General features: G+C 42.5%; 1 protein-coding gene and 1 long non-coding RNA gene across 2 annotated transcripts in view; both read right to left on the minus strand.

Moving 5' to 3' along the window:
- The window catches only part of MRPL39 (mitochondrial ribosomal protein L39), a 71,958-nt gene extending 56,178 nt beyond the window's left edge, over window positions 1–15,780 (minus strand). Inside the window, exons 1-2 of the mRNA XM_075197116.1 lie at window positions 15,656–15,780; window positions 11,578–11,784 (exon numbers count right to left, since the gene is read on the minus strand). Of these exons, the coding sequence (XP_075053217.1) occupies window positions 11,578–11,784; window positions 15,656–15,737 (289 nt within the window). The 5' untranslated portion in view covers window positions 15,738–15,780. The remainder of the gene's footprint in view (window positions 1–11,577; window positions 11,785–15,655) is intronic.
- LOC142139481 (uncharacterized) overlaps window positions 1–24,910 on the minus strand; it is a 928,167-nt gene that overhangs the window by 91,581 nt on the left and 811,676 nt on the right. The window lies entirely within an intron of this gene.

The raw sequence follows: 24,910 nt of genomic DNA on the forward strand, positions 1-24,910 counted from the left end.
TTCTATTTATGCACCCTTCCCTTTGTGTCTGTCCTCAATAAAAACTTTATGCTCGTGTCTCCACCACCCTACCCCTCTCACCCACCTCCCCCTCACATCCAATTTATTTTTATTGTACTGTGATATGGTTTAAAGTTTGAATGGTTAGTGCAGTACTTGATATATATAGTGTAGGATGTTATGTCTTGTACTTTATGCCCTGTATTGTACTAAAATGTATGCATGATTATGTCTTACGGTGTACTGTGTACACTTAAATGAAACGTATGACCTGTGTTTTTTTGTACTTTAGACAAAATAAAGCTACTTTTTCAATCAAAAAAATAACAGTGTTCGTGTGCATGTGCCCTTACACCTAACATGGGCATGTCCAATTCAACCTTTATATCATTTTCTAAACATAAAATAGCAAAACTTGTTACATAAGTTTCAAAGAAATAGACAGATGTCATGTTTTTACAAAACAATTGCGTTTTTTGTTTGATAACTGCAATATTCGGTGGAAGGATCGAACAAACTGAAGTGAAAATTCAGTATAAAACACAACCATCCACACAATGAATGAAAAGTCACATGACGGGTGTCAGGGTCAGCCTGGCGATAAAAGCTGAGGTAACATGTTAGCGAGGACACACTCCATTAACAAGTAATAGCAATTCCAGCAGATGGAACCTTGCGAATCTCTAATGTTACCTGACAAAACAGAGCTTTGTCCTGTGAACCGGCCATGACTGCAATCACTTAATATCCTGCAGAAGCGTATGGTTTTTCTCAGGTTGCGTATATAGGTTGTGAAAATAAAATATACCTCAGAGAGCAAGGTATTACAGAGATGGTATTCCATGACGTTCAACCCCATTAGCTGCTAAAAAGGCTTTTCAGGGGCAACCTTATTTTCTTCCAAATATAGCAATGCAACGCAGCAGGGTAATAACTTTTGTTGACATATATGGAGCAAGTATATAAACACTAATCAGGACATTACTACGGCCTTTTTATCCCAAGGACTTGTTGTTTTTACATCTGAATTAGCATGCGACAGGCATCACAGGCCAAACAACACCATGTACAAAGATTTACACCAGCCTTAGACTGGACATCGAGGCTAAGCGGTAGATATCACGGTGGACAGCTACAGTGCATTGTAAAAATATTCAGACTCATTCTACTCAATAACAAATCATAAAAAACTGAAATATGATCTTCACATAACTATTTAATCCGTATTTTGCTGCAACAACAACAACAACAAGTTTTTTTGTGGACAATATAAACCAGGCTTGTCACATTTTTCCAGGCAGACCTACTCCAGGTTTATTCAGGTTAGTTTGGATGATGCTTGTGCACCCCAAATTTAAAATCGTGCCACAGATTCTCAGTTGTATTGGGATTAGGGCTTTGACTGGGCCATTGTAGTGTTAGTGTGACCTTGTGTATAGGATCGCTGTCCTACTGAAAGATGAACCCTCGTCCAAGCTTCAGAGACAGGCTCTCTCGCAGTATACCCGTTATATTGGACCATGCAATCTTCATTCAAGGTGCCCGATTCAGGGAGAGAGGGAGAGAGAGAGAGGGAGAGAGAGGGGGGGGGGAGAGAGAGGGGGGGGGGAGAGAGAGGGGGGGGAGAGAGAGGGGGGGGGGAGAGAGAGGGGGGGGGAGAGAGAGGGGGGGGGAGAGAGAGGGGGGGGGGAGAGAGAGGGGGGGGGAGAGAGAGGGGGGGGAGAGAGAGGGGGGGGGAGAGAGAGGGGGGGAGAGAGAGGGGGGGGGAGAGAGAGAGAGGGGGGGAGAGAGAGGGGGGGGGGAGAGAGAGGGGGGGAGAGAGAGAGGGGGGGAGAGAGAGAGATATATTTTTGTGCTACCCTCATACAGTGTTATACAGAGCTCTTCATATGATTGTCTGATTGACGTCTCCAGTCTCAGCTACCAGCTCCTTAAAGTGATTATTGGCCTTATCTCACAAGTCTTGCGTATGCGCAGAGGGACGACCTTTTCTAGGCAGCATCTGGGTGGTTTTATGTAGCTTTCACTTAATCATTGGACCAATAGTGCAAACAGGGACATCCAAAACTTGGGTATTGTTTTGTACCCTTTTCCCCTTCCCAAAAAATAACTCTGATTACTAAACGTGCATCAAATTTATTACAATATTTCCCGAAAACCGAGCCCACCGGAACTTAAGGGTTCAGAGTACTGAGCCAAGTCGGCTCGGTACTTCGCGCTATTTCGATTCCAAAACGAGGCAAAGTCATCGTGACTTCGTCGGATCTCGGATATCGCAAGTTTTGGAATCTATAAATACCGCCCTCCACGGCGATCTAGCGCCATTTGAGAGAGGGACAGAGAAGGGGTAGGACAGAGTATACAGCAGTTGGGCAGGCAAAGTGATAAAAGAGAAAGATGAAGGTGGTAGCAGTGTTAGAGAAAGCTCCATTACAAATATAAATATACAAGTCCTTGCAGGCTTTTATGCTGAATTTGCACTAATAAGTGTAGGTCTAATATACACCCAAAGATGAGTGCTCCGTTGCGAAGAGTCATTGATGAATAGGAAGACAAGCAGGCTTGTCTTCTGAATTTGCAGGCAAATTCTACTGCCTTATATAGGTAACAGCCAAAGACGAGTGCTCCATTGCTAAGAGTCATTGATGAATAGGAAGACAAGCAGGCTTGGCTTGTCTTCTGAATTTACAGACAAATTCAACAGTGTTATAATAAATAGCAGACACATAGGGGGAGAAGGAGAAGAGGGAGACAGAAAATGAATCATCTTCCTCCGGACTGTCAATGGTGTTAGTCTCTTAGTAGGCTGTGGGTCAGCCCGCGACAGTCCTGGATGGTCATCTTCTCCCTTTTCAAGATGAGGCGCTTCCTGGCAAGCCCAAATAGCATCCTTAAAGCAGTTCATTAGGCTCCAGGCCTCCTGGATTGCCCCAATGATGTGGGTCCCAGGAAATAATCTATAAAATACCAAATGGTATGAAAGGCAAGTTCTGGGTACACTGTCCTTATGTTTCATGTTCCAAGGCATCCAACAGTGCCTGTGCAGTGGGACAGTCCCAAAAATACACTGTGCTGTTTCCGTTCTGGTGATGCAGAAGGGGCAGTGGACATATCGGCACAGGTTTTGTGAGTGCATGAATGTCCTGAGAGGCAGACCCCTCTGGATAGCCATCCATCCAATGTCTTTGTGTCTATTAGTCAGCCTCTTAAAGGCCACATTCTCCCACACGTGTTATGTTGTTGCAGCAGGGAGCCCTGGAACAGACTTCATAATGTCTTTAGCTCTGATGAGCTTGTGGACAGTTTTTGGCTTCCACAAGTCTGGTTTAAGTCTCTCCAGATGGTGCTTACTCACAAATTGCCCAACATCCAGGTAAAACCAAGGTGTAGTCCAGTTGTAAGGGAAGGAGCTGTTCCACTTGTCCCAACCAAGGGTCCTCCAAAGAGGCACGAGGAAAAAGTGAGACATGGACTTCCCAGCAGAGCAAATGTTCTTTTCAATAAGAGTTCTGCGGATGTTGTTGCAGACAAAGAAGGCGCGCAGCATGGTGGGGATATCCGGGATCCCTTTCCCACCTTTGAGGGGCTCCTTGTACATGACCGCCCGCTTCACTATGTCCATGTACTAGCTGTAGAATTACCACAGTGATCCAAGGAACGGGTGGAGCGGTCAAATGAACCATAACTGATTTCATGATCAAGGACAATTCCATCTTGCACCACTTTTCTGCCACTGCTGTGTGCCAATGTTTCCTAGATGTGCTAGGAACTGCTGTGTGTTTGTGTCATTGCTCTGTCGCTTACCATCCAGCCAGGTCGCTGCAGTATTGGTCCAAAAGTGTATGGAAATAATAATGTGACCTGTGAGGTGGTCAAAACTGACTGCAAATTACTTGAAATTAGTGTTATTGAGGTCAATAATAATGTAGAATAAAAAAAACAGCAAAATTATGTGATTTTAGCATAGTTTAGCAATTTATTTTTTTGAAAAAAAAAATACAGATCCAAAACCCGAAGGTAATCCAGAACCAAAACCAAAACACAGGAGGTCAGTGAACATCTACATAATACGTTTTGCAGCTCAGTAACAGGCAATGGCTTTGACGTTACATCGAAATGTGGGAGACATACACCCTCTAGTGGCAGCTTTTTGTGTGTACTTGTTGTGGACTAGTCATCACAGACTGCTACAAACGTGTCTTTTAAACATCAGTAAGGATTTATCCAGATGACTATTAAAAAATAGAAATCAACTGTTTTAATTATTTCCTTTTCTATTCTCTTGCCAAAGTAAAATGGTAAACTTATTTCTTACCCTACATCAGTGGAGGTGCCCCTATTAACTGGCTGCATGTGCTGTAGGAGAAAAGTCTGAATAAAGAGCTGAACTGAAGCAGTGGGTGTAGATTCTGCTTTTATTGCCATTTAAAAGAAAGTGCAAGAATGCGCTTCTTTCCTATGGATTCATACTTGCTTATAGTTGCATTTGGAGTAATATTTTCTAAGTGAAGTCACTACCTTGGTCCCCCCCCCACCTCCACTTGGTATTCAACACTATACTCCAGGGAGCCCCCGTCCCTAACTCTATGCTGTGTACAGATCCTAACACCCGGATGCTCTGCCAACATCGAGGTACGTTCCTTTCTGAGAGGATTTGTACTGAAAAGGTTTGTATAGTGAGGGATATTTGTAGGAAAATGAACAATCGTTTACGGGAACTTGCGGATCTGTTAGTGAAGAGGACCACGGTATGCAGAGAAAGCTTTACATAAAAGATCCTGGAAATTAACAATTTTTAAACGCTGAAGACCGATTGGGGAGATCAATTCTTCGGGATGTGTCACCGGACAGAACCGCAATGTCAGACTGTGCAGATTACTGCTTAGTAAGGTAAGGAATAATTTTCCTGTGCCCCTATATATATGGGGTGTGAGGGAAAATGTCCAGCAATACATTGCCGCAGAGTGCATTCACGGAGCGTTCCGTAGGCACAAAGCGCAGAACTCCCCAAGGAATCGCTATACCTACCCCGTGGTAAGGGTGATGGTCAATGGCTCACTATTTGATACTATCCTAATATCTAATGGTGCTCTACACCTCTGGTCTTCACCCATGCAGCGATGATCAGAAGCTCAGAAGACATACGTGACATGAAGGTGGACGAACAACAATATAAAATCTAAGGTCTTTCTGGCCTATTTACTTGTGAGCTGGAAAACTCAATTCATTATAATAAAAATACTAATTTGGACGGTCAAAGCCCAACCTTGCACTATATCTTATGATAGAACGTGACAGGCGGCCATCAACAGTTTTTTAGGTGTCTTCGATAAGGGTCTGACTACCTTATTCTACGCAAACTTCATCTGCCGCTTTTCAAGTGTACCCTGTTTATTAACCAATCAGATCCTCAGAATTATGACAGCAGCAGTGACCCGGCCACTTGTGTGTGATTGAGTAGTGGTTCTGTCTTTGAAAGCTGTGATAGTTTCATACAATGTACTTTGTTAGAGAACATAATGCCGGCCTTGTATACACACTCTCAGACCACACATAATATACCTACAGTGGAAAGAGACTGGAAAAACAACAGAATTACTGGATATATGGTGTCCAGAAACGTGAACTACAATTTCTCAGTTGTGAATGGGCACTAAATAATATTTATTAAATGTTTGTTTAATTTGGAATGTTAACTATATAGGGGGATTAAAAGAACCATCGGGTGCTGCTTATACCAAATTAAATTGAATATACAGCAAGACCCTCACTCCTAGCTCCATTTATGTTTTGTTAACAGAATATATTACACTACTAAGTATATATTGCAAAGGGTCTGGCTCCCCACAGTGCTGGGCACTTGTCTACCACCACGATCACCCCTATAATTGTCCTACACCCCCTAAGCTACGTCAAAAGTCAGGTTTGAAACAATCAGCATTTTCTCATGATCTAATGTGAGATAAATTTGCTCCACTCTCCCATAAATCTACTATAGGATGTATTATTGGATGTACATAAACTTATATGGACTTTATTAATTACTAATTGAACCAAATCGAGGACAAGTTCTCTATTCCTATAATTTTGTCTGGTCACTTTCATAAGCTGAATCGCACAGTACTACTAACAAAACCTAGGTCACTGGCTGGGTGGTTATAGCCAGTTAATCAGATAGTGAAGAAGGGGAGATTTTAGAGAAGCTTGGGTCATTTAACCCTGGAGTGGTGGATGCTTCTTAAACATCAATAAGACCATGGGAATAGAGGACATACCCGTCACAACTTCTTTACACTAATGTAGAGTTTTCACAGTGCCCGGGGTTATTAAAGAGCTCATTAATAAAGAAAGAGCTCAGTTACAGAAGTGCTAATCCAAGTTTAAAAGGCTGGAGAATATATATCCCTTTCAAGAAAACGAAGCCTCTAATTGGGATCCAACACCTACTTGATGTTGCTGTAGTCTGACTTTTGGCTAAAGGATCCAATGTAAAGACAAATGGAGACACAACAAAACTTTGTATCTCCTCAGCGACTGTGATTAAATCTATTCTAAGGATATTCAAGAATAGCTATTAGTAGTATGGAAATCAGTTCCGTCAGGACGGAGGCTTCAACGGTGGTTTCCAGGCTGCACCCACGGACGTCGGACACACAGTCTAAAACTGTTTGACTACACTTCTCTATGAAAGCGACGGGCTGGATGCAATGATTCAGGGGATCACAGAAAGTGAATCCCATAATTTGCCACAACGTCCTAAAAGTCACTTTCCTTCTTCTTCTAGACAACACTTTAAAGAAGCCCAAACATATTGCCCTGGCAAACAGTATGGCAGACAGTGTGGCATTAATCCGTCCAGAGGTAGGGAAGGAAGGAGACGGAAAGATATAAAATGAGTCCAGGTGACAGCGAGTTCTGTGGATGGCAGGATCATGAATTATGAGGAGGTTTGGGCAGATTAGACTGGATCGTTGGGTTCAGGACATTATCAACAGCGTATACAGAATAGAATTCCCGTCTGTACCCAGGAAAAATGTTTCTGTAACATCCCAGTGCCCGTCATCCCCTGTACAATTAAGGGCATTACGCATAAAGTACTCATAGGGAAACAAGTGATTTCTGTAGCACAGACAGCTCAAGTACCTACCTTTACTCCAAGCTTTTTCTGGCAGGGAAAACTACCCAGAGGCTTCCGAACGGTTCTCAATCTACAAAGACTCAACCAATTCAAACATGAAGACATTTCCACATGGAGTCTGTAAACTCTACTCTCAATGCAATACAGAAATGAGATTTCCTTACATCTATAGACTTATAGGATGCAGGTCTTCACATTCCAGTTGCAGACAACAAAATAGTTTTCTCAAATTCTTCAGCCTAGGACGTAATTTTCAGTTTACCTGTCTACTATTGGGTCTCTCTACATCTCCCAGGACCTTCACCAAGGTACTGGCGTTTCTTATGGCTGCTCTCAGGAACCAGAAATTGCAGTTTGACCTTATCTAAACAATATTCTGGTCATAAATAACTTATGGCATCAATTTATTTAAGGGAAATAGCGCAGGGCGCTGATTTATATAAACTGCCAATGCACTTATTTTTAATATTGTATATATTCTGAGATAGGAAATCTTTATTTCTGAGACCAGGGTAGAAAGTTTTTTTCCTGTTTTCACCTTACTAAAGAACATGCCTTATTTCTGATGCATATATCTGATACAAAAGGCCTTTGTGGATGGAGGTCTTGTGTATATTAGGATGTATTTAGTACGGAAGTGTCATTGTTTAGGATTTGTAAGGTTGCTAGTGTAAACCTCCAATTAGGCATATGTGGAAGGGAGTCTGATAGCAGGAAGTACTAACAAAGTTTTGTGATGAAGTGTCATGCCTGGTATGTCCAAAGACCCTGCAGGGGGTCGTTACTGTGTGGCCTTTTGCCAGAGTGAATTTCATAGACAAGCGCAAATTTTGTTAGCTTTGCAATGCATGTAAATCCATGTTTGTGTAAATAGAGTATATCCTGATGCTAAAAATAGCTTATGTCTGAAATGTATAAATGCACTGACTTGTACATTGAAAGGGGTTCTTCTGATATCAACTGACCTGATCAACGGGACCTTTACCCAGTGAGAGCAAATAAACATCTTGCTTCAAAGACCTTCTTGGAAACATCTTCAATATTACTGTATTCCTGTGATCTAAAGATTAGACCCTAAATCTAATCCGTTCTCCGGCTGTCTCTGCGGTTTGGACCCAAGCGTTTCCAGTACCACCGCTCTGCCTACTACCCAGCAGCCCTGGTCACTGTGATAGGCCAGGGGGGGGAACCATTCGCAGCAATCCGGATCCATAATAAGAGGTCCGGAGTTACCAGCCCGGGTACACCAGCAACGAGGTACACTAGCAGAGTCAGTGACCCAGAAGGAATGTGGTTCTGAGTGCCACAGTAGGAGCTCAGTGGTGGCAGCATTGAAAGCCCCTCCTACTGCGGTAAGAGGGCGCATTTGGGATAATGAAAGGGAACGGTGGCAAAGTAAGCCCAGCCGGTTCCCAGCAACAACAGACAGGGTGGCATAGGCGGTCCATCCTGTCACATCTGGTAATAAGGAAAATAGGGAAATCAAAACACCTTGACCCAAACCAAAACACACACAGTAAACTCTCCATAATCAGCATATGGCTTATCAGGTTCACTGTCAGCAGCAATCTTCAATAAAGAATTGTCTTAGAGTATTAGGAATTTTCACTTCAACTATAGGTATCCTTCAGTGGGCAAGATGTCATATGAGGAAGATTCAGCTAGATTCACTTGCTCAATGGGATCGCAATCCAGCATCTCTGGACCGACTGATCAGACTTACACAAGACACCAGGGATTCTCTCGACTGACGGCAAGACCCTACATTAAAGGAAAGAAGTGTCTGTCTCTGAACCAGAATGGATTGTACCAACAACAGCTTTAATGGTTGGTAAGCTCATCTATACACAGAAGTAGTACAGGGTGCACGGCTTTAGAGAGAGAGAGAGAATAAGTTACATGCATTGAGGACATTGTTGCTCGCTTTCTAAAACTCTTCCCGACAACTGTAGTGTAAACCAGCAAGGAGGCACCAAGAGCAAGATTATAATGACAGAATTATCAGCAATTATAATCACAGAAAACAATCTGCAAACTCTTGCAGCACTTCACATAACAGGCAAGGACAAGAAGGTGGCAGATTATCACAGCCAGTATCATATCCACCCAGGAGAGTGGGCGCTATCCAAAGACGTGTTTCAGTTAGTGGTGAATTTTGGTGTCCTTCAGATAGAGCTGATGACAACAAGTCAAAACACCAATATACAACGATTATACTGACGTCACAGAGACTCCAGAACAAAGAGAATAGATCAAGAGAGGCAGTAGAAGTAATAGTGGTTCTCCCAATCTGGCCTCGCCCCCCATGGTCTGCAGTAGTACGAGAGGTGCTCCTAGAACAACATTGGGCCTTTACCACTTCAGACAGGTCCCCTGCATCAAGGACCAATTTTTCACCCGAATCTGTAGGTGCTATCCTTGGCGGTGTGGAGACTGGACGGTCATTGCTCAGGAATAAAGGATTCTCTGACAAAGTGATTGAAAGACTCTTGCAAGTCAGATAGAAAAATTCTTCCAAGGTATACTACAGAGCATGGAAAGCATTCACACAAATCTAGATGAATAAATCAAGTCTCTTCCACCGTACCGCAAGCTCTGGATTTCCTTCGATTCAGGCATCAGCACTAAGAGTTTTCTTGGATACAAAAGTGGCATTAGATGATTTGGTGGCAAGATTTTTTTTGAGCAGTAAAAATAATTTGTCCTTGCATCAGATCTTTGGTGACACCTTGGGATCTTAATATTGTTTTGGAAATATTATATCCTTATGAACCTTTCCACAATCTCTTACTTAAATGGCTCACACTCAAAGTATTGTTCTTAGTAGCAATTACTTCTGCGAGATCAGGAAAATTTCAGGATTATGTAAAGAACCAATTCTGAACATTCATACCGATACAGCAGTGTTAAGAACAAATCCTTTTTGTCCAAGATAGTTTCTTACATTCATATCAATTAGGAGAATATACTATATTATTATACATTTATACCATTGTACTAGAATGTTGGGGTGGGAATAATGAGAAAAAGGAACTAAAAACTAAAATATTATTTATCAAGCGCTCCACAGGTCGCCCACCAGGGATCTACATCGGAGCTTTGATTCATCAACTTTCTTTAGTATCTGTGAAAAGGTTCAGTCACTGAGTGTACCACCTGCTTGCAGCTTACACGCTACAATTGCAATGTGAGCAGGAAATTGCACTCACTCATAGACTAGAGCATTTAAAGTCACTACTGATGTTAACATATGAAAGGCCGTGTATTACTAAGCTGAATAATATACAAAGAACTGAAGTGAGATAACACCACTACGCACTCTCTCGTTCCTCTGCAGCAGCTGATAAAGATTGATGAACAGAGTAACTGACTGGGAATTGTCTGATTTATGCACAGACTCAGTGACGTCACAGCAGCTCAAACGACTGCAGTGTCAATTTTTGACCCATTACAGATCTCATTAGAAACTGAAATGATTTCAATTTTAGGGTCCAATTGTCCTTTAATAAGATAAGGAATCCAATATGGACAATGCATAATTTGAAGTTTAAAAGATGTTTAGTAGTTAGAAGATGTGGGGCTATTATTGTGGGATTTATATTTAGTGCAAATCATTCATACAATCATGAACTATGGTAGCTTGATCTATCTTAGACCTACCTCTGACCTTCGCCTTTTCTCGTCTTGGGTAACCACCTCTCACTCCCGCCTACAAGACTTCTCCCGTACTGCTGCCCACTTATGGAATTCCCTACCACTCCCAATCAGGCTTTCCCACAGCCTTCAATCTTTAGACGCTCTTTGAAAACCCATCTCTTTTTTAGTGGTGAACTGTCCCAATCTCCACTCTAAACTGCTCCTCTTGTTTCAGCTGTACCCTCTTCCACTTAGAATGTAAGCTCTCTGATGAGTAGGGTAATTCATACCCTTTGTTTTCATGTCTTCATTTATTTTGTCTACCTTGTACGTCACTGTTTTACGTATGTACTGTTTTCCCTATTGTGCGGCGCTGCAGAGTAATGTGGCGCCTTACAAATCTACAATAATAATATGGTAACAGATTACAGAGACTCTGAAGCAAGAGGCACACATTTATCAGGGCTTGTAAGCGGTCTACACACAATGCAATATAGGGTGGTCAATTTTACAAATAGAACCAACCACTGTACCACGTGAAGGCTCCAAATATATAAATCTACACATGATTAAAATGCAGTCCTACTGGATGGAATTTGATCAGGAATTGGGGAGAACACCACCAGCTGAATGAGTGATCCTATTATTCGATCCAGAAGTACGGTAAGCAAAACGTTAGTATTTAGTTGTTTTTGCAACCTGGCCATTCACGCGTTTTGCCAAATTTCCCCCTTAACGGATCATGGCGAAGAGCCGGAATGAAACGACAGGCACAGGCGACTGTTCTAGAATGGGCTACTCACGCATGGCACAGTTGAATGGCGTGGACAGCCCTTTATTCATCACAAACACCGTCCCCACATCTGTCCTGCCAACATGTTTCACCTCAATCTTCTCAGTGCGTGGGTACAAAGACAACTGTCTCTCCTTCTCTCTCTCGTACAGCTCTGAGCGCCTCTGGGAGACCTCCGCAGTAGAAAGTTTAGCAGCTGTGGCCACAGAGTACAATCCTAGAGGATGACAACAGAAACACATTCATGTACCACAGACATAATGTTATTGTACTGTACTAAGCACTATAGATACAGTCCCAGATAAATAACTAAGCCAAGGCAGCGGTCTCCAACAGACATACACATTAGACACGTGACAGAGCAGTCGTTGCATTGTGCTTGCACGATATTGTCACATCTCAGTCTGACCCGTGTCCAGCAATTATGGTCATGTTCTTCAGCCTGCAGCATTTTCTCAGCAGTGTTCTCACGTCCAGAATGCAGTATGAGAAAACACAGCAAGGAAAACAATCCTTATCCTTATTGGCTGTGGTCGCTGTTCGTTCTGCCACCATGTAATAGACATGCATTTAGTCACTATAATAAACACTTTACTGCGTCACATGGACACTAGGTGCTTCTGCATATTTTAGTGTAAGGAACTTGCTGCTTATCCAATCAATGTGCATGCATTTACCTGGCAGATAAAGTACATCAGTGCTCATAACACAGGAACTGAGCACTTACACTACCCGTTAAGTGCAGACAAATAGAATGGATAAGCACGAAGTTCACAGGGATAAAGTACAATGGAGCAGAAGGCACCAATGTGACATTAGTTGTACAAAGCCTACGTAAACTTCCATACCTAGCAATCTCTCCTCATGCATGTAAACCAGGGTTGTCCAACCCACGGCCCGCGGGTCGCATGCGGCCCAGCACGCCTGTAAATGTGGCCCAGAAGGAGTTTTGGTTGTGGCAAGGAAAAATGGAAAAAAAAAATCCTGCAAAAAAAAAAAAAAAAAGAAAAGAAACTCCCTCCCTTGTCTCCTCCTCCGTACGGTGCTCGCAGTGAATGTCGGGTGTGATTTCATCACGCCCAACATCCATTGCTGAGCGCAGCACAAAGGAGACACCCGCGCGAGAAGAACAATCAGCAGCACAGAATTGGAGAAAAGAAGAGAAGAGGACAGGAGAACAAGCCGATTAAAAGGTAAGTTAAGGGGGATTTTTTTTTATTATTTCAAGGGAAGCTGAGCAGTGAATAAAAGTCACCTGGTCCTGGAGCATCATGGACCTTATCTCCCTGCTACATACTTCTACTTGTAATACTAATGGGGCATTATATATTATTCTCTTTGGCCCATTATAAGTTTTTATCCCTTAACTAACATAGTGGTGTAATTATCAAAACAGATCACAATTAGGGGTCACAGTGGTGTATATGTCAGGTACCGCAGGCCTGGTCAGGGCACCCTGATATACAATGCCTGGCTTAAATGATATTGCATCGAAACAATACAAAAAGTGATTATAGTATAATAACTAGAGAGGATTTTTTGAACAGGGCGATTGAAAGGTAAATATAGGGGGATTTGAAAAAAAAGTGATATATATATATATATATCACTTTTTTTCTCATATATATATATGTTAACTATGTTTTCTATGGTATTTTGGATGATCAGCTATCGTTATTGTTAGTGTATCTTATGTGCAGCCCAAACCAACTCGTTGTCTGCCAATGTGGCCCAGTGAAGCTAAAAGGTTGGACACCCCTGATGTAAACCTTTTGTCAACTCTCCAATGCTGAGGATTGTTAGACTTGTCCATCTAAATATGCAGTGGTTCAAGAAAAGCCTTTTGCTGGTCTTTGGGCAATCAAAGTTTAACGTCCCAAATTATTTCAGCACCATGGAAGAATAAATGATACGATCCTCAATCTGACCCTGTTTATGGTGCTGAAATAATTCAGGATTACCAATTTTCTTGTGCCATGCTTAATCCTAGTATACTGAGTTTTCATACGATCCCTTGTTCATTGTAAGTCATGGTAGACCTGGGGGTAAATGTATGAATCTCCGGATTCTTCAACTCCGGCGAGTTCAGCGTCTTCAGCACTTAAATTTAAAGCGGCGCTGCCTTGTAAAGGGAAGTTTCCCTTTACAAGGCAGCGCCACTTTAAATTTAAGCGCTGAAGACGCTGAACTCGCCGGAGTTGAAGAATCCGGAGATTCATACATTTACCCCCTGGTGTAATATTTGTTTTCTACAGGTAATCAGATAAAATTGGGTGTTCTTAATGCCACATTTGTGTATATAAAAAAAAAAAACAACTCCCATTTGTGCCTGTTGTGTGAAACGTCTCAAAGGTAAGATGTATAACCTGTGACTTGTAGCACTAACCCCCTCCCGAATTACATCACTGCCATTCCCATGGCACAGGAAAAGAAAACTGATGGAGGTGAAATGTGATCTGTCTATAATAGTGTTAGATGTTATTTTCCAAATAGAAATAATCATGATTTTCTGCCATGGCTAACACCACATTTCTTTTTTCAATTGCCTGTGGAACAGAAATATATATTATATGCTTGCATGTATCTTCAAGGCAGGTGCTACCCCAGTGGAGTAGTTCCACAGTTATAGATCATGTATAAATATGCTGAGTTGATCTACTTGCCCAATATTTTGTCATCTACTATGGCTAGAGGAAAATACCTCAGTGACTCATTGATGAGTGGTTGTTGGGGTGGGGTATGTTTGGCAGGATCTACTACGGAGAAGACTGCTCGACACCTAATGGTTCCTATGGAACAGTGGCTAAGGAGAGGTTTGCATGAAGTCAGGAAAGACAGCAATAATTAGGGACAATGGTGTATGGCAAGAATGCCTGAGACAGCTATTTTCAATCACCAGTAACAGCTTTTTACGTAGAAAAACATTATCACACCCTTCAAACACAGTTCCAGAATTGTAGACTCTGGACCTGGACAATACAAATCCGCAGTGGAGTTTCCTTTTTCTTTTTTGGTAATCAGCTGTTCCTGCCACCCAGTCATTTCACATCAGTCCTGACTCCTGCCTCTGGAAATAGGTGGTCAAAGCAGTAGCAAACTATTTCCACAGGTGTGTACACATGCTAGACTATACCAAGTTATCAGACAATGACATAAACTCACAGAATGAGATCATCACATTGTACAGAGACATGGTAGAGGTTGGTGCTATATATATATATATATATATATATATAAAGCTGATAACATGCTATTAGCAGTGTCATGACATTATACAAGGACATGGTATAGGTTGGTGCTATATACAGAATGCTGGTAAGATGCTATTAGCTGTGTAATGACATTATACAAGGACATGGTATAGGTTGGTGCTATATATAGAATACTGGTAAGATGCTATTAGCAGTGTCATGACATTATCACATTATACAAGGACATGGTATAGGTTGGTGCTCTATACAAAATGCTGTCATGACATTAAACAAGGACATGGTATAGGTTGGTGCTCTATACAGAATGCTGGTAACATGCTATTAGCTGTGTAATGACATTATACAAGGACATGGTATAGGTTGGTGCTCTACAGAATGCTGGTAAGATGCTATTAGCTGTGTAATGACATTATACAAGGACATGGTATAGGTTGGTGCTCTATACAGAATGCTGGTAAGATGATATTAGCTGTGTAATGACATTATACAAGGACATGGTATAGGTTGGTGCTCTATACAGAATGCTGGTAACATGCTATTAGCAGTGTCATGACATTATACAAGGACATGGTATATGTTGGTGCTATATACAGAATGCTGGTAACATGCTATTAGCAGTGTCATGAGATCATACAAGGACATCGTATAGGTTGGTGCTCTATATAGAATGCTGGTAACATGCTATTAGCAGTGTAATGACATTATACAAGGACATGGTATATGTTGGTGCTATATACAGAATGCTGGTAACATGCTATTAGCAGTGTCATGAGATTATACAAGGACATGGTATAGGTTGGTGCTCTATACAGAATAATGAGATCAGGACATAATAACAACAATCACTGATTACACTTCCTATTGCCAGACACTCACTTCCCCGCACAGCCCGCAGAGAGCAGCTCCTCGCCATCATATGTACACACCACATCCTGCAGCCAGTGACATTACCCCACATGCAGACTGCCCGAGGAGTGCGCACACTAATCCTGCTCTCACGGAAACACAGGTCAGTTCTGTAAGGTTCCGGACTGGCTACTGCCACCAGAGGGCGCTGTGTACTTACAGTATCCTAATGCTTTACTGCCACCAGAGGGCGCTGTATACTTACAGTATCCTACTGCTGTGTGCAGAGCTGCTGTTCTCAGTGTCACTAGATACAGACAGCTGTTGTGGAACCACAAGTCTCAACAAGCACAGGCAGGACATGCTGCTACTTCTAGTTCCATAAATCCTGCTCACCAAGGACTATTTATCTGTGTGGTATCACAACTGTCTTCATTAACCGACAGTGATCCCTACCTAACAACATTTTAATTGCGAGAACAGACCTTCTACATGAATAAAATGTTGGATTTTTTTAGGTTTGAAAATAACTTTATCGATTAATTCTGCCCAAGTAGCTGCAATAGGAAATGCACAGAGGCCCCTTCATCAGGCACGTTTACAAATGAATGACTGAGGAAAAGGCACAACATTTAAGAGTTGTTACATCAAGAAATTTGTACAGGGGGGGGGGTCAGGGCCGGATTTACCGCTAGGCAACCTAGGCACCTGCCTAGGGCCTAGCGGCTCTAGGGGGGCACAGCTGGGGGGGACAGGAGCAATTTAAAAAAATAAAAATCGGCCCCTCCCCCGGGGTGCCGCGAGTCGGTTGCCGCGAATCGGGTCCCGGCAGCCTCTTCTCCTCTCAGTGTCTCAGTGATAGAGAGAGGGGGAGAGACTGCTGGGACCCGACGAGCGATCACGTGACTTTTTTTTTTTTTTTAAATCTGGACTGACCGAGGAGGAGCAGCGCGCCGGAGAAGAAAGGCAATAGAAAGGTAAGTAAAACAACGGAGGGACAGAGGTGGTGATGGTGAAGGGGCACAGAAGTGGTGATGGTGATTGGCACAGAAGTGGTGATGGTGAAGGGCACAGAGGTGGTGATGGTGAAGGGGCACAGAGGTGGTGATGGTGATGGGCACAGAGGTGGTGATGGTGAAGGGCACAGAGTTGGTGATGGTGAAGGGGCACAGAATTGGTGATGGTGATGGGCACAGAGGTGGTGATGGGCACGGTGATGGGCACAGAGGTGGTGATGGTGATGGGCACAGAGGTGATGGTGAAGGGCACAGAGATGGTGATTGGCACAGAAGTGGTGATGGTGAAGGGCACAGAGGTGGTGATGGTGATTGGCACAGAGGTGGTGATGGTGAAGGGGCACAGAATTGGTGATGGTGATTGGCACAGAGGTGGTGATGGTGATTGGCACAGAGGTGATGGTGAAGGGCACAGAGGTGGTGATGGTGATTGGCACAGAGATGGTGATTGGCACAGAGGTGGTGATGGTGATTGGCACAGAGGTGATGGTGAAGGGCACAGAGATGGTGATTGGCACAGAGGTGGTGATGGTGATTGGCACAGAGGTGGTGATGGTGATTGGCACAGAAGTGGTGATGGTGATTGGCACAAAGGTGGTGATGGGCACAGAGGTGGTGATGGTGATGGGCACAGAGGTGATGGGGAAAGGGCACATGTGATATTGTGAAGGGGCAAAAGTGACAATGAAGGGGCACAGTGTGATGATAGAGGGACAAAAGTGACAAGAGCACATACTTGGATTTATGCGTATTATTTTTGCAAACAACTTAAGTATTTCTGCCCTGACTTCAATATTTATTAAGTTGTTTTGACCCAACTACTTAAAAAAACGGGACTGCTTGGTAATTATTTAGGGGTGCCTTTTTCTGCAGCAGGGTGGCCTTGCTCATTTCACATGTTAGGTTCGCCCCCAAAGATGCAAGCCACGCCCTCACCTCCTTTGGCAGCGACACATGCTTTCATATCTACTTAACTATAGGGGTATATGGTAGGCATGCGGCGGCACATGCTTTCACTTCTATGTAACTATAGGGGTATATGGTAGGCTGCAAAAATATAGTGCTATGGATTGTTTCAGGGAGGGGGCCCAAAAACAGTATCCTGCCTAGGGCCCTATGAGGTCTAAATCCGGCTCTGGGGGGATACATCATTAAGATAAGCTAAAGTAACAAAAGGGAGATTTTCCTTAGGGATGAAAGAGTACAAGTCCTAGAGTTCAGAGGTCTGCACTCTGCTGTGGGGTGTGAAGTGTATCCATGCAGTGGGTCATAAATCCAGGTATTAGATTGAGCCCTTTCAGTCAATGACTGGAATGTTCTTATCAGCTTGAATTCCCATATTTTTCTCTTGTCATTTTTAGAAAGACCTTTCAGTATTATGACTTTTAAATGTGTCATACTGTGTCCTGGTCCAGAGAAGTGTTTACCCACAGGGGTGTCCAGAGTCTTCTTTATTGTTAGCCAGATGAGACCTCTACCGGGCAGACAGGTGGCGGCGTTTGGGATGCCAATCGACCCCTCGATGTCACCACCCTGCAAGAGGTTAGTTTATATACACTGTCAAGCATTTTAGGGAGGGGGAGACCCATAGAGTCAACGATACAAGATTCACTGGTAGAGGAGCTGAGCTAAAGAACATCCACCGTGCTAGCTGGCCAAGCCACGCCTCTTAAAACTAGTATGTTTAAAAGTAAATATGTTGCAGGGTTGACGCTGCAGTATGCTGCCCTACTCAATTTCCGCTTGCTGCTCTACTTCTGCCATATCACTCTAGCAGACACTATACTGGCTCTGTGTCCACTTTAAAATCCAACTAAAATTCCTTACAGTATCTCGCAAAGCCCTCAACCACTCCTCCCCCCTTACATATCTAACCTAATTTCCACACACACTCCTTCCTATCTACTAATTACCTTTTCCCACTCCCATCTTCATGACTTCTCCAGCACTGCTCTAAAAACACACTTCCACTCCCAATTAGACTATCCACTAATCTGCAGTCATTGCCAAAAGTTTTGAGAATGACATTAATATTAATTTTCACAAAGTCTGCTGCCTTAGTTTTTATGATGGCAATTTGCATATACTTCAGAATGTCATGAAGAGTGATCAGATGAATTGCAATTAATTTCAAAGTCCCTCTTTGCTATGACAATGAACTTTATTCCAAAAACAATATCTCCACTGCATTTCAGCCCTGCCACAAAAGGACCAGCTGACATCAGGTCAGTGATTCTCACATTAACACAAGTGAGAGTGTTGACAAGGACACGGCTGGAGATCAATCTGTCATGCTGATTGAATTAGAATAACAGACTGGAAGCTTTAAAAGGAGGGTGGTGCTTAAAATCATTGTTCTTTCTTTGTTAACTATGGTTATCTGCAAGGAAACACGTGCAGTCACCATTGCTTTGCACAAAAACAGCTTCACAGGCAAGGATACTGCTGCTAGTAAGATTGTACCTAAATCAATCATTTAGCGGATCATCAAAAACTTCAAGGAGAGAGGTTCAATAGTTGTGAATAAGGCTTCAGGGCACCCAAGAACGTCCAGCAAGCGCCAGGACCGTCTCCTAAAGTTGATTCAGCTGCGGGATCAGGGGCACCACCAGTGCAGAGCTTGCTCAGGAATGGCAGCAGGCAGGTGTGAGTGCATCTGCACGTACAGTGAGGCGAAGACTTTTGGAGGATGTCAAGAAGGCCAGCAAAGAAGCCACTTCTCTCCAGGAAAAACATTAGGGACAGACTGATATTCTGCAAAAGTTACAGGGATTGGACTGCTGAGGACTGGGGTAAAGTCATTTTCTCTGATAAATCCCCTTTCAGATTGTTTAAAGGCATCTGGAAAAAAGCCTGCCTGCAGAAGAAAAGGTGAGCGCTACCATCAGTCCTGTGTCATGCCAACAGTAAAGCATCCTGAGACCATTCATATGTGGGGTTGCTTCTCAGCCAAGGGAGTGGGCTCACTCACAATTTTGCCTAAGAACACAGCCATGAATAAAGAATGGTACCAAACCATCCTCCAAGAGTAACTTCTCCCAACCATCCAAGAACAGTTTGGTGATGAACAATGCCTTTTCCAGCATGATGGAGCACCTTGCCATAAGGCAAAAGTGATAACTAAGTGGCTCGGGGATTAAAACATCCAAATTTTGGGTCAATGGCCAGGAAACTCTTCAGACCTTAATCCCATTGATAACTTTCGGTCAATCCTCAAGACACAGAGGGACAAACAAAAACCCCAAAATTCTGACAAACTCCAAGCATTGATTCGGCAAGAATGGGCGGCCATCAGTCAGTATGTGGCCCAGAAGTTGATTGACAGCATGCCAGGGCGAATTGCAGAGATCTTCAAAAAGATGGGTCAACACTGCAAATATTGACTCTCTGCATAAACTTAATGTAATTGTCAATAAAAGCCTTTGACACTTATGAAATGCTTGTAATTTTACTTCAGTATACCATAGCAACATCTGACAAAAAGGTCTAAAAACACTGAAGCAGCAATCTTTGTGAAGACCAATATTTGTGTCCTTCTCAAAACTATTGGCCATGACTGTACAAGCCTTCGAAAGTGCCCTTGAAAGTCCTATTTTCCTTCCAGCCTACCAGCTCTTCTCCTAACTCTCCTGCTTCTGTATCCCCCACGCAGTTTCACCCTCTCTGTGTCCGCCCAACCCCTCTAGAATGTAAGCTCTCAAGAGCAGGGACCTCTCTCCCAGTGTTTTTTCCTTAAGTAACTATGCAAATTTGCGAGTTGTAACTAATTATGTGTATTTGTCCTCAGTATTTATATAGTTTTTTCACATTTTGTACTTTGTCATTTTGCTGTATGTTCTAACCACTTACGGATGATGCTATATAATAATAACAATAATAACAACTAGCAGATAAGATTACATATCTGTCATAACTAACAAGATATGGTTAAAAATTACAGGGAAACATTGCATTTGACCAGATACTAAAACCGTACGAGCTAATAACACAACACAAAGTCTTATCAAAGACTGTATTTTGAGCTTCTTCATTGACTACATTCCCAAATACTCTGCAAACATGTCGCAGTGTGAATAAATGGTCTTACAATGAACAAGTGAACTAGCCCACAGGGCCAGTCCTAGCTGAGGCCCCACACTCCAAGCAGCCTGGCCCATCTCCAAAGCCCACTCCGCTTATAATTTTAGTTAAAGAAACACACACATACTAAATAAATAAAATGACTGTTTATGCCCTCATATTCCTTATACCTCAGCAACATCACTAGTTTCTAGCCTGAATATCATAGTGTAAGTAACAATCTATAGAATCCTACTTTCAAAAAATTTAAATAACCTCAACAATTGACAAGTCCTTGTATTTCGTCACAGCTTCGAAAAATTCAACTGGAACTCTATATTTAGTTTATTACCAATAGACTAGTTGTTAGGAGTGTCCTAAAATAAGCCTGCTGATGCTTGTGTTAATATCTTAAATAATATGTCGCCCTTTGAGATATTACTTAAACACAGAAACTACATGTCTGGTCTTTGTCCACTTGTGTATAGCTTCGCTCACCCCATGTTTATGTATGTTAAGATTCTACCTAAAATGATGAATTTTCTTTAATTGTTGTAAATGGTTTCTTCATCGCTAGAGAGTACTGCTAGGTTTGTTTTGGTGTAAAACGCGTAGGAATGCCATTTGTGACTCCCATTTTGTACTTTGTGGGCATAGGTTTCTTGTCATGCAATTTATGATGTTGGGTTTACTGGGGGTGGGTAACATTACTTACAGTCCCCTATAAGCTACTAACATGGGAACGGAGCCAGAATGTTGGTTGTATATAATATTCCACTGTACTATTATGACACTTCTCCTATCATGTAAAATAAAGGTAACACCACATATATAGAGATCATTAGTTCCTCTAGTCTGTCTACTGTTCCGATACCTACCTGCTTAGTACCTTTCAGGTTTTTTTTATGCTTTTCTAATATATTTTTGTATTTGCTTAATCTCAATTTGACAGCAGATATTATACAGACCCGCCCAATTTAACCGTTTTGCAGAGTTAAACTTAAAATACCCTGGTGTTTTTTATTCAATTTTTTTTTATTCAAGGACATCGGGTTTACATATGATGTCTCTGTTCTAAATGTCCTTCTATTTTATTTAATAAAATACAAATAAATACATTTTACATCCTTTCTGCCCATGGCAATTGTAGGCTAATTATTACACCAATATCTGGTTTAGTGATTTCTTATGCTTAGCTTAATATCAAATATTGTATGTATCCTAGTTATTGTTCAGGTAAAGGTAATCGGGGTGAGAAGTAATTTTTTTCAGTGGTTTCTTACATCAGTGTATTGTCAAATATGTTATAATAGGTATATATATATTTATATATATATACATATATATATATATATATATATATATATATATATATATATATATATATGGGAGTCACCCAACTTCCTCAAGAATAAAGTGGTTTTATTCTTTCTTAATGATTTTGTTCCTGAGGAATTCCCTTGAAACGTGTAAATAAAAAAAAAAAGTGTTTTTTATTTCACTTTGGTTATTGAGAAAAACATCCTCCATAGTGAGGTGCTGAGGAGAGTTCTGTTAACAAACTGCTTTCTGGGGGTAAATTTATCAAACTTCAGGTTTGAAAAAGTGGAGATGTTGCCTATAGCAACCAATCAGATTCTAGCTGTCACTTTGTAGAATGTACTAAATAAATGATAACTATAATCTGATTGGATGCCATTTTTTCAAACCCACAGCTTGATAAATTTACCCCCTGGTCTATTGAGCATGCTCCCAAAATGTCCATCGCTCTTTGTGAGGTGACATGAATCTCATCATCATGCCCTCTGCACTTGCTCCTTAGAGGTATAAAACGCAGGCAAGTATGCTATTGAGACTTTGTTTTTACCCGATCCTATGTGAGTGCAATTTACATTACAGGAATGAAAAAAAGTATTGCACTATGTTGTATGTCACGTATCTGGAATATGTCTTACTGGTTTTGGCACTACTCACCAAAGAGGCGCGGAGTCTACATGTTCCAGGTCTTCACCAGGAACCCCTGCAAGGAAGTATGGTCTTAGCTGCGGGAACACGCAGGTCGCGGCCCTCAGAGGGAGCAACCAGTGAAGCGAAAGGATGGAAGCGGTGTCAGGCAGGCCGGGTCAGAACCGAAAGATCAGTAGAAGCCACAGGTAAAATCCAAGTCCGTAGTCAGGGGCTAGCCGGGTCAGGTATCAGGAGCACAGGAGAATGGTCAATAACAAGCCGGGGTCAATCTACAGGGAGCACAGAATAGGAATAGTCAGGAACAAGCCGGGTAATACACTGGAGTCACAGATAGGATACAACAGGAACGCTGGAGCTAGGATGAGACCTAATACTCTGGCACTCACTAGGTGCCAAAGTCAACCTTTTATAGGGGGGGCTGGAGGCAGGACTTCCTGCGGCGGTGGTGACGCTGGACACCACCGACCGGATGCTGTGGATCGCGTCCCGTTGCTAAGCAACAGGGCGCGCGGCTGCCGGGACCCGGAAGTGACAACCGGCCGTCTAGGAACGGAAGCAGGCGTCCGTCCCTGTGCGGAGGACGGGACACAGGGACGGCGCGTGACATTGTAATATTTATTATTAAACTTATCATAACACAATTATACAGATTCCAATGTCTTCTAAGGGAAATTATTTATAAACTTTTTCACTCACTTCAGAATTTTCAACACCTGAACTATATCATCATTTTCACACCGGTAACACTATGGGGTAGTTGTATCAACAAAAAAGGAAAACTGGATTTTTTTCCCATAACAACCAATCATATTCTACCTATCATTTATCTTTTACATTCCATAAATGGTAGCGGGAATCTAATTGGTTGCTAGAGGCAATACTCTGCTATTAATTTTTAAAAGATTTGATAAATCTGTCCCTATTATTTGAATTTGAGTTTTATTTTGAGTGGCTGCTGAACCTTTGGAGATGGTAAATAGTACATGGGAAAGATCCAGAGCCGGATTGAGGAGAGGTGGGGTGGGTTGGTGCTAGGGGGCACGTTCTGAAGAAGCTACAGGACACACTACAGGCATGGTAGGTGGGACTTTAATCAATAACTGTCATTTTACTTTTGTCAGTGTGTGGCTTTTCAGTACTGAGGAACTATAAGGCACTGCATACCTTGCCGGAGGGCATGCTGGGACTTGTAGTTCCAAAAAGCTGGAAAGTCAAGTACCTCTTACTCTAGATCACTTGCAGATATAGGACTATTATTATTATTATTTATTTATTTATTTATAAGACGCAACAGATTCTGTAGTGCCGGATACAGAAACAAGTAACAAATAGAAGAGGTAATACACATAAGTAGCACAGATGAGTGTGAGTAATGCTATGGGGGCTCACACAGAGGGCAGCAAAAGATGTGACGGGATGTACGAGGGAGTCAGACAATAGACAGATTTGGGACAATAGGTAAAGAGGACCCTGCCAGCGAGAGCTTACATTCTAGAGGGAGGGGGGGGGGGTCAGAGACAGTAGGACCAACTGGAAGCAGATGTAGATGGCAGGCAAGGAAGAGGAGGTGATGGATAGCATGGTTAGGAGGTGGTAGGATTGGAGAGCTTGAAAAGGTGAGTTTTGAGAGAGCGTTTGAAGGACTAAAGGACTAAAGGTTGGGGAAGAGTCGAGTGAGATGGGCTAGGGACGAGCATGAGAGGAGGTCATGAGAGGTGAATTGAGTCAGAGGCAGAGCGGAGTGGCTGGCTAGGTATGTACCTCGAGACAAGGTCAGAGATGTTGGTAAGGGCTGTGTAAGTGAGGGTAAGGAGCTTGAACTGAATTCTGAAATGGGGGAGCCAATGAAGGGATTTATGGAGAGAAAAAGTGGAAGAGGTGCAGTGGGAGAGGAAGATGAGCCTAACCTCAACATTTTGTATGGTTTGAAGGTCAAAAATGTGAGAGTCAGGAAGGCCAATGAGATGGTGATTGCAATAGTCGAGATGAGAATTGATGAGTGAATGGACCATGATTTGGTTGCTTCCTGAGAGTAAAGGATGGATTTTCCTAACTTTATGGAGGAGGAAGTGACAGGATTTGGTGAGGGACTGGATATGAAGGGTAAAGCGGAGGGCTGAGTCAAGGGTGACTCCAAGGCAGCGGGCTTGGGTGACAGGAGAAAGAGTGATGTTGTTAACCAAGAGGGAGATGTTGAGAGGGACAGCAATATTGACAGGAGGAAAGATGATGATCTGATCTC

This window comes from Mixophyes fleayi, chromosome 2 (assembly GCF_038048845.1).
Source record: "Mixophyes fleayi isolate aMixFle1 chromosome 2, aMixFle1.hap1, whole genome shotgun sequence".
NCBI lineage: Eukaryota > Metazoa > Chordata > Amphibia > Anura > Limnodynastidae > Mixophyes > Mixophyes fleayi.